The sequence below is a fragment of the Periplaneta americana genome, chromosome 6 (genome assembly GCF_040183065.1).
Source record: "Periplaneta americana isolate PAMFEO1 chromosome 6, P.americana_PAMFEO1_priV1, whole genome shotgun sequence".
In the NCBI taxonomy this organism is placed as follows: domain Eukaryota; kingdom Metazoa; phylum Arthropoda; class Insecta; order Blattodea; family Blattidae; genus Periplaneta; species Periplaneta americana.
Genome location: NC_091122.1, coordinates 151,320,425 through 151,331,756, shown reverse-complemented (window position 1 = coordinate 151,331,756; position 11,332 = coordinate 151,320,425). Strand labels below are relative to the sequence as shown.

The following is an 11,332-nucleotide window of genomic DNA, read 5'->3' as shown; positions in this document are numbered from 1 at the left end:
TTCACAGGGTAGCGAGAACTTTATGTTCAATAATGCCCTTGCTTCTCTGTAGAAGAAAATGTTATTCGCGTTTTACGAGAAACAGAGGCAGAAATATTGGACTGCAATGTTTCATTAACTCGGAATCTGCAGCCTTTAATTCAATTTCTTTACGACTTGATCGTGTTATTCAGTTTCTGAAAGACTGTTAAGACTTGCAAAGCAATAAAGACTGCTGTTTCCATTCCAGATAACTCCATAATGTAGCGGTGATTAACACATATCTAAATAATGTGGCATTGTATTCCAGCCGATGATAAGTCTTGCTGGGGCCTACGTCGCATGGCGGACCCTCACAGTGGTGGAGGAACCATCAGAGCATCATGTGGAATGAATCGCTGGTCTTCGTCATCTTCTTCGTGCACCTGGTGGGTATTGGCTCTGATATCTACACGAGAATTTGCATGAAAATGCATGCTTTTATTTATACGTCATATTTAACAAGTAGGTCTACTCATATACCGGTGCTATTCATAAAGTAAACTCAGTTTTATTGTAACAAAAATGATAATGTGGTTACAGGATTGGTTTACAACTTACAAACTTTGATTTAGTTTTATACATAGCTTCTGACTAAATTGAGAAATGTTGAATACTGCAGTTATAAAACTTTTCCGCCTAAGACTGAAGTAAACCTAAAACGTTGAAATGTAACTCTTGTCATCGTCAAAGCGCTACTTCCTCATATGCATAAAATATGGTAATCATTAGACGCCAAATCAGGGCTGTGTGGAGGATGACCAAACACTTTCCAATTGAAATTTTTCAGTTTGGACACAGTATGATTTACAGTATGCGGGAGGGTGTTGTGCAAAAAAACCACCCCAGAGCGTAACATGATGGATTTCAGCCGATTTACAGTTTTCACCACAACAAATCGTATCACCGAGCATATCTCACAGCTGACGGGATTCTATTAGGTTGGTGACTAATTCCGAAGCGATTTTTTCATAAGTTCATTAAGTACATCAGGTACACATAAGAGAGAAGTTAATCATCAACAATATATTCTCCTTCACTATTTACAAAAGTATGCTAACGGTGGAGTAGTTGTTCGATTCCACGCCTGTAGAAATCGCGTGGTCTTGAGTTAAAGAAGTAGTCAAGCCATGTTCGGAGAGAATTTTCATCCGGAAAGGAAGTTCCTTGTAGGTTGTTCGATAGAGAGCAGAAAAGGTGAAAATCTGAGGGCGCAAGATCAGGTGAATAAGATGGGTGCGGAATGAATTCTCAACACAACTCCTGGATAGAGTTTTGCGACAGACTAGCAGAGTGCGGACAGGCGTTATCGTGGAGTAATATCACTTCATGCAGTCTTGTTGGTAATTTTTCTTGGATTTTGTGTGCAAGACGTCTCAGTTGGTGGCAGTGATGGTTATACCTCGGGGAAACAATTCGTAGTACAGCACACCCTCGTAGTTCCACTAGATGCATAACATTATCACCTTGATGGCTACATCAACCGATAAACAACTCGTTTTATTAGGATTTGAAATGTCGTTATACAGAAACCACTGCACAGTGCACGGGTTGCAATTTGATGCGCCTTGTCCGGCAATGGAATATTGGGCCCTTATTTCGTCGAGGATGCTGCACAGAATCCAAAAACAGTAAACCAGGCACTCTACAGAGATCTCATTATTACCCCATTTGTGCGGAATTTGCGCCGTATTTGTGACGCCAGAAACTTACCCCTCCAAAAACAATGGATGCAGCAAGATGGAGCTACAGTTCACACCGCGAGGGAGTCACTTTTCCTTCTGCAACGACACTTTCGAGATCGCCTAATTTCTCGTGGAAATACATTCCCGTAGCCTTCCTGCTCCCCGGATCTCACGGCAGCAGATGCCTACATATTGAGCATGTGGAAATAATCATTTTTCAAGTTAGATGACACCTTCAGGAAGCTTTAAACATCATATGCCCTTGGCTTTGAACTACAATAAATGCGAAGCAATGATATTTACTTTGTGTCGTCCTGCTAATCCTCCATGCATAAATCTTTCAACCAACGTGATATCGTGGAAACCAAAGGATGACGCTGTTAAATATCTTGGAGTGCACTTAGATCGCCGTCTATCATGGAAACATCACATCAACAACAAACTTAAATTGGCCTACTCTAGACTCGCTAAATTATATCCGCTCCTCAACAAGAAATCATCTCTAAAGCTACAAAACTGCATGCTACTTTACACATCTCTGTTACGACCTCTACTGCTTTACGCCTGTCCTGTCTGGGGAGGAGCTGCAGTAAGTGGAATTAAACACATCCAGTCATTTCAAAATAAAGTCCTACGAATTTCACTCAATTCTCCTTGGTTTGTCCGTAACAGTCAACTACACAGAGAAGCTGGTATTGACACAATCAAACAGTTTATTCATTCACAAGCTAAGAAGCTCTATAACAACCTAGAAAATGTTCCAGGCGCCATCCACTACTCTCTCGGAAGGAAAGTCCATATTTCCCACCAGAATCAAGAGCCGACTTCCAATGGACCTCATATTACAATCAAAATTTATCATCACACCAACCTATGTAAATAATTATTTATTAACAATTATTTTTGTTCATTGAGGAGCCCAATCTAGGCTGCCCTCAATTCAGTGTCATGTATTGTATTTATATTTTATTTAGAAATGATCTGTATAGCGCTAAATGCGCTGATCGATCAATAAATTATTTTTAAAAAGTTAGATAATCCACCTACAAATATTCTCGAATTACGCGAGAAGATAAAGTCATTTTTTTGTCCTTACAGAAGCCTTTGTATATAAACATGTTTAATAATCTTCAGAACGTTATGAATAATGAGTGGCATGTGATGGTACACATTTTAAACACACACAGTACCAACGCAATTAAATAACATTTCAGTGTCGTTTTTTTTGGCGCATATTATGTAAGTCGCGAGATTTTATTGCCGAAAGATGATGCGTTGATCACCGCTAGACAGTGTCCATGTCACATTTCCAACAGCGCCGCACAAAGAGAAGCCGGTTTCCAGGCTCACAGTCGTTAATATAGAATGACATCAAGTTGAACTTTGAACTTCTCTCATTTTGTGACAAATGTATAAATAGGAATCAACTCTCTTAAACCCTCTCTGCTTTGAAGTTTTTAAATCATTCATTAACAGCGATGGATTCAGTCCATAATCAGCAATTACACAGAGTAACGTGAATTTTATTGTTTTTGCAGACAATATCTAGTTCCCGAAAATAATAGAATATTTACGACGTTGGAAGTTTGTCATAATTCAAGAAAATGCTAATACAATTTAATGCTTTGAAAACGGAATGGGATTTAAACGAGCCGTCCGACTACGAACGCAATTTTCAGCGCTGCAGCTTACTTACTTGCTGGCTTTTAAGGAACCCGGAGGTTCATTGCCGCCCTCACATAAGCCCGCCATTGGTCCCTATCCTGAGCAAGATTAATCCAGTCTCTATCATCATATCTCACCTCCCTCAAATCCATTTTAATATTATCTTCCCATCTACGTCTCGGCCTCCCTAAAGGTCTTTTTCCCTCCGGCCTCCTAACTAACACTCTATATGCATTTCTCGATTCGCCCATACGTGCTACATGACCTGCCCATCTCAAACGTCTGGATTTAATGTTCATAATTATGTCAGGTGAAGAATACAATGCGTGCAGTTCTGCGTTGTGTAACTTTCTCCATTCTCCTGTAACTTCATCCCGCTTAGCCCCAAATATTTTCCTAAGCACCTCATTCTCAAACACCCTTAACCTATGTTCCTCTCTCAAAGTAAGAGTCCAAGATTCACAACCATAAAGAACAACCGGTAATATAACTGTTTTATAAATTCTAACTTTCAGATTTTTTCACAGCAGACTGGATGATAAAAGTTTCTCAACCGAATAATAACACGCATTTCCCATATTTATTCTGTGTTTAATTTCTTCCCGAGTATCATTTATATTTGTTACTGTTGCTCCCAGATATTTGAATTTCTCCACTTCTTCAAAAGATAAATTTCCAATTTTTATATTTCTATTTTGTACAATATTCTCGTCACGAGACATAATCATATACTATGTCTTTTCGGGATTTACTTCCAAACCTATCACTTTACATGCTTCAAGTAAAATTTCTGTGCTTTCCCAAATCGTTTGTGGATTTTCTCCTAACATATTCACGTCATCCGCATAGACAAGCAGCTGATGTAACCCGTTCAATTCCAAACCCTCTCCGTTATCCTGAACTTTCCTAATGGCATATTCTAGAGCAAAGTTAAAAAGTAAAGGTGATAGTGCATCTCCCTGCTTTAGCCCGCAGTGAATTGGAAAAGCATCACATAGAAACTAGCCTGTACGGACTCTGCTGTAAGCTTCACTAAGACACATTTTAATTAATCGAACTAGTTTCTTGGGAATACCAAATTCAATAAGAGTATCATATAAAACTTCTCTCTTAACCGAGTCATATGCCTTTTTTAAATCTATGAATAACTGATGCACTGTACTCTTATACTCCCATTTTTTCTCCATTATCTGTCGAATACAAAATATCTGGTGAATAGTTGATCTAGTACGCCTAAAACCACACTGATGATCCCCGATAACTTCATCTACATATGGAGTTAACCTTCTCAAAAGAATATTGGACAAAATTTTGTACGACGTCAACAAAAGTGATATTCCTCGAAAGTTACTACAGTTAGTCTTGTCCCCCTTCTTAAAGATAGGTACGATTATGGACTCCTTCCATTGATCTGGTACAATTTCCAGCGCTGCAGCTAGATGCTAAAATATTTTATTAACGCAGAAATTCATTTACATTTTGAGAGATTAATCACCATTATCTTCATTATCATCAGCTTCAGAAATTAGTCCTCTTAGACCGTTCTCTCTTCAATGAAGTGCAGAACAAGATGCAGTGACTGTTCGTCATTTATGTGTAATAGTAAGCATTCAGATACTGGGACATTAAAACTGTTCACCAATTGTTAAAAAAAAATTACACTAGTCAACAAAATTAAACATGTTTTTTGTTAAAAATAAAGAATGTGTGATTCTTATAGCATTTTTCCGTGCTGTTTTCAAATGTGTTTTCAAAATTTTTCTATTACGCAAGGTTTTTGAGTCATTATATGAAATGTAATTCTAATTTTTCTAGTATTGATACCTTGTAACCTTTCACCTAAAATCATATTTATTTATTTAAAACGTGTGAAATAGATTTTAAGCTATACTTGGCTTCGTAAACATCTCTTTTGAGTATCCAGCAGTAGTCTGACAGAGTATTTGTGCTCCATTTTTCCTGGTAGCGCCTTTCCATTCCAGAAAAATCCTGATCCTGATAAAAACGTTCCCTACGATCGTAGCTCACTACCCGGAGGGTTTGAAGAAATAAAAAAATAGATGAGAATCCAAGAAGTTATTTTGAGAGATACATGACACCCCATCACGTTATAGTTCTGAATCAGCTCGCTGACAAGTTCTCTGTAATCTTCTGATCTGTAGTCTTAGAAAGTAACAGTCTGTTGAATGAACGTCAGGTTCCCGGCATATCATTAGAACTGGAAAAGGCTTATAACGGGATCCTTTTAGCCAACTAGTTAATAGAATTACATGGAACACAACAGATTTCAAGGGCCCAGTTCCTATCCTCATCTATTTTACAATAAAAGTAACACTCTTGTTTTGATGCATACTAGCACCTCCTAAAATATTTTATGCTTTTTTTCTTAACACTCTGTATACCATATATGAGAAGGGGGTGACCTCACAATAGAAGCCACCAGCAAAGTGCGATTGCGAAGATATAGCAGCGGGGATAGAACACACGTTAAAATAATAAAATCGTGACTGATGTAACAGTCGCTGGTGCAGGACTATTTTCTATGGAAATGGCAGCTTGTTTCATTACGCGATAAGTGCTTTGTTTCAACACAATTGTGATCATAAAACGCCACAACATAAAATGCATCTAATCGAAAATTATTTCGGCTGTTTCAAATGCTTTTCGATATATTTTAGCATGACGCAATAAAATTAAAGTTATATCAGTGTTAAAGCGGGTTGCAATACTGCGCCTGCGAGCTTGTATTACCGTAGTTGAATCAGCAAAAACAATACCAAAATTCTTTGATATATCGAGTATATGGAAAAGTGTTTCATCATGAGATTCGGTCGTATTTTTTATGTTAGCAATTTAAACAAACCACTATTCTATGTTGATTAATTTAACGATTCTATATCTAGTAAGAAATTATCTAGCGTCGATGTACTCGTAATTGGTAGTAGCGAAGAGATAATTTGGCAAGATGGATCCCAGGATTAGTCATGTTCAGACGGCGTAACTTGTTGCCAGATGAAATAGGTTTGCTGTTCCTCTACTATATTTATTTATTTATTTATTTATTTAATCTGACAGGATTAAGGCCATAAGGCCTTCTCTTCCATCCTACCAGATAGCACATATAAATACAGGGACATCATTTTATTTTTACTTGCATTTTTATTGTACCTGCATTTCTAAATGTACTTCACTCTCACCCCTTCATTAATGTCCTTGCTCCCGTCAGACACACAAACTTACGGCCGCTGTTGCATTCGAAGTCTTCAAGCAGTGAAGTAAACACTGCAGTGTATAGTGTGTTTCATAAATATGATTGCGTTTTCTATAGAAGAAAGAACCTATATTAATAATATCGTACTAAAAAATTATATTCAAGAAACGATAAATTCAATTTCAGAGAATATGTTTCAAAATGTTTTTAATAATATGCGTAGTGAATTGAAGCCTGCATTGTAATGAACGGCAACCATTTTCAGCAACTTGTTTAAAAATTCAGATTAGCTTTTTTTGAATTGAGGTGGCTAGAAGCAAAGGAATGCTAGTGACATTTGTAGTAACATGAGTTAAGTGCATCCAGTGTAAGCAAAAGTATCTAAAATTTTAGTGGCAAAGGGATATTTTAATCGCATCACACATTAAAATTTAAATAAAAAATTTCACCGATTTTACGAAAGCTTAAATATGTAAACCCCATTTTCTCGAAAGCAACTTAAGTGCACTTACAGCCCTTTACTTATGACCCCCTCAATTTAAATGCTCTCTCTATATTGTATGATAACATCAATAATTAATATGCTAAATAAAGTAGACATTACATAACGAACATAGCCGCCTGAAAAGTTGAGTTTTTGAAAAAAAATGTTACTTCTCTACTGTATTTTGATAAATTCCGTAAAAGTAATGATCAAACTGAAAATCGTAATATCGTATTTCCCTACAACATAAATGGATACACTACTTTTCTCTCCTCCTATACCTAGTAAAATGATTTGTTTACATATTGCACTAGTAACATCAAACTCCTGTAATGGAAGGAGGCAACAGAGTTTCCGAGTATAGCCAGGTTAATGTTAAAAATGTTGGTAAAAATAAAGTGATGTCCCTGTACAAGAAAGAAATACAAACACTGATGAAAATAATACATATTAAATTAAAGCCCTATAGAGGGTCAACAGAGTCAAAAGAAGACTATAGAGCTCTCATCGAGCTAATACAAGAAAAAAGAAAGAAAACAGAGATAGCAAGATATTAGTGATAACTGATAATAATAATAATAATAATAATAATAATAATAATAATAATAATAATAATAATAATAATAACAAATACATTACAAATTAATTGTCAATTTTACATCAGCATAGTTACAATATTTACTATAAATATCATGGGTTAAGCCGAAGTTGCGCAACCTAACAGGTGTTCAACAAGCAATTCCATGAACTAGAATGTGATTTTTTAATTTAAATTTGAATTTTGATATTGTGCGACAGTCTCTGACATGGTCAGGGAGAGTGTTCCAGAGGAGTGGAATAGATATGCTGAAAGATGATGAGTAGAAGGATGTTCTGTGCAGAGGAATAGAGAGAAGGTACATGTTCCGGGTTCGAGGTAGTGAAAGGTAAACGAAACGAGATGCTAGGTAAGAGGGTGTGGAGGTGTGGATGATTTTAAATAGTAATAAGAGAGAGTTGAAGAATCGTCTTTTTTTAAGTGGACTCCAAGACAACAATTCTAGTGACGGTGTTACATGATCGAATTTTCTAATGTTACAAACGAAAGGAACGCAGATATTGTGAACACGCTGTAGTCTATGGGCAAGATCAGTATTTACATTCGTGAATAGAGAATCGCAATAATCGAAATAGAGCATCACTAAAGTTTGGATCAGGAATGAATTATGGAAAAAGTTTTCTTACATATGTAGGTCACTTGACTTTGAAAATTTAAATTTGAATCTAAATATAACCCTAAATGTTTTACTGTCCTACTATATGTAATTGTGGTATTATTTATTTTTGTAGTTTATACAGTGGCTATACAGAGTGTTCGATGTATCTTGTGCACCTATTATTAACTTTTTTGTTTTGATAGGTACTGGAATTTTTGTTTTTGAGAGTTATGTTAGAACGAGGGGTTAACATGAGTGTACAGATTTTGTGCATGTAACTATATTATGATAAAAGATACAAGTGACGTCATCAATTTTTCAAATAGCACTACATACTTTAATCATGTTACATTGATTACACACATTAAGACGAGTTCAAAAATAATGTATCACAATGCCACTTTCCCAATCAATAACAAAAACAAAATGCAAAATGAATGACATCAGAATGTGCCGTTTGTTGCGGTGCCCCATTCATCTTGTGCACTAACTTACACAAAACGAAAGACGAATGTCGTACGTACATGTCGTATGTTGTGTTTTTTGCTGTCTTAACATGTAAACAAACCACAATTGTCGACGCAACAATCCACGGGCAGTGGCCTGCACGTTCTCCGGACCTGTCACCACTCAACTTCTTCCTGTGGGGAACTGTAAAGGACATTGTGTGCCAGAACATTCTGACAACACCAGACGACATGCAGCAACGCATTCGACAGGCTTGTGTGTCCATTCAGCCAGCAATATGCCGGGCAGTCATACGGTCTTTCGCGGAACGCCTTCGAATGTGCATTAATGTGAATGGCCACCATTTGGAACATCTTCTGTGACCCTCAAAGCATAACATTATCAAATTGGAAGTAGGTTTTTGTTTCGTTTTATTGTTGTTATTGATTAGAAAGGTGACACTGTGATACATTTTTGAACTCGTCTTTTGAACTCGTGTGTAATAAATGTAACATGATTAAGGCATGTAGTGCTATTTTAAAAATTGATGTCGTCACGTGTATCTTGTACCATAATGTAGTTACATGCACCAAATCTCCACACTCATGTTAGCCCTCGTTCTAACATAACGCTCAAAAACAAAAATTTCAATACCTATCCAAACAAAAAATTTATAATAGGTTCATAAGATAAATGGAACATCCTGTATATAAAACATTGTTAGACCTGCTATTACTGCATAGTGTCATAGTGTATACTTCAATCTGATCGCAATATACAACTTTTCCGTGTTTTGTATTAATGCGTTCTACCTTTTATTGCAATGAAAATAGTATATATTGTTGTAATAATATAAATTTGTAACTAAGTTCTTCTTTAATATTTGTAAACAGCAATATTGCAATTTTTTTTAAAACAAGAAACCATTTGTAAATACGGAGTAGTTTTCTAATCGCGCACTGATGTACTTTGGTGTAGAACCAATTGTGAGATCCTTGCCCACGTGCATTTGTTGATACGAGGTACCATTCTAAGAGAGTGCCAAGGAGGAGAGGGATTCGATCCGGTGTTGTGGATTGAACTTCGGCGTAGCTCAGTGGTTATAGCACTTGGTATGTAGAACTAAGAACCCGGGTTCGATCCTCGGAGCCGGAGCGAATTTTTCTCCTCTAATAATCTTTGTTACAATAACAGATATATTCTGTAGAACCAAAAATTAATCTTTACGTACCTATTCCTTAAGCCACGTAAAAAAGTACTTTTCCATATTCCTAGGTCAGATAGTCATGAAAATTCACCCCTAATCAGAATGTTGTCCCTTTATAATAAGTTAAATAATCCCAATTGTATTGATATATTTAAGAAACATTTATGCAAACTTGGTTAATTTAGAAGATACAAATCTCTCTCTCTCTCTCCCTCTCTCTCTCTCATTATATTCAGTATATTCAGATTATTCAGTTTCTCATTGTATATGTTATAATACTCTGCTGCAAATATAAATTTGTTTCACATTATTAACTGTTTTCGCCTTTTCCTTGAAAATAAAAATTTTAAGAAGGTGCTTTATGGGCAGTAATGCCTGTGTTCTTATAAATAAATAAATAAATAAACAAATGAATATATATATATAATTAATTAAATAACAAATAAATATTTCTGCAGTGCGAAAATAATGTTCAATACTTCGTTTAATAAGGAAGTTAGAACTTTAAAAGCGTCAAATTATGACCTTTTGGTACTTGAAAGTCACTGTGTTCCTGGATTCGCCGATTATATTCGACATTCTTCAATATCTTCTTTTGTTGAAACTAATCTGATATCAAACACGCTAAAGTAGAAATAGTCAATATTACAGTTCATGATATAAAACTCTTTATGGCTAGCAGAATGGAAGGAGAGAAGATATGACTTGGAGACACGTGTTAAGAAAAGACGATATCGTAATGTTCTCCTGAGAAGTAATATACAGATAATCACAAGCAATTTATGGCTGGTGATAAAAGCAATCGAGTTAAAGTTTCAACGTTGGTACAATGGACTTCTGCAATATTACAATGTAGAATGAGTTTTCCGGCACTATTAAAGATAGCGGAAGTGTTCGATAATATAAGGCAAGGATATGGATATATTTAACCTTGCGATGTGATTACTTGAGGTTTATGAAGCGTGACACGCCAACAAAATTGTAAGGAAAGGGTAGCTAATTTTCTTCGTCTCACAAGGGAAATTTCCGGTTACCGATAGTAAATTTGAATCCTAAGATCGGAGTTCTTTACAAACTCTCTCGAAATATTCGTTTTATAAATTATATTTTTGTTCGTATTATTATATTTTCCCTAAATATAATTTATAATAGTGTTTTGTTAGTTTGGAATAGAGCTGGGGACGGAGCGAGTAGAACTGTTGAGTTACTCGGTTCTATCGGTTTATGTGCTTGGCAGCGGAGCACCGAAGTTACTCGGTTAACCGTAGCCGTTACCGGTCAGTTCAAACATTCAAACAGAGTTCGCGTGTTTTACTTAATTCTAGCAGACAACAACGTAGGTACTGTTGTATTTAAATATTTTCTGCTGCAGGACAAATTATTTCCTTATCCCCAACGAGGGCTGAAAGGTCTCTAGTA

At 36.1% G+C, this 11,332-nt stretch overlaps 1 protein-coding gene across 1 annotated transcript in view; it reads left to right on the top strand.

Moving 5' to 3' along the window:
• The first annotated feature begins 299 nt into the window (after positions 1 to 299).
• The window catches only part of LOC138701931 (uncharacterized), a 35,686-nt gene continuing 24,653 nt past the window's right edge, over positions 300 to 11,332 (top strand). Inside the window, exon 1 of the mRNA XM_069829301.1 lies at positions 300 to 407. Coding sequence (XP_069685402.1) covers positions 363 to 407 — 45 coding nt within the window. The 5' untranslated portion in view covers positions 300 to 362. The remainder of the gene's footprint in view (positions 408 to 11,332) is intronic.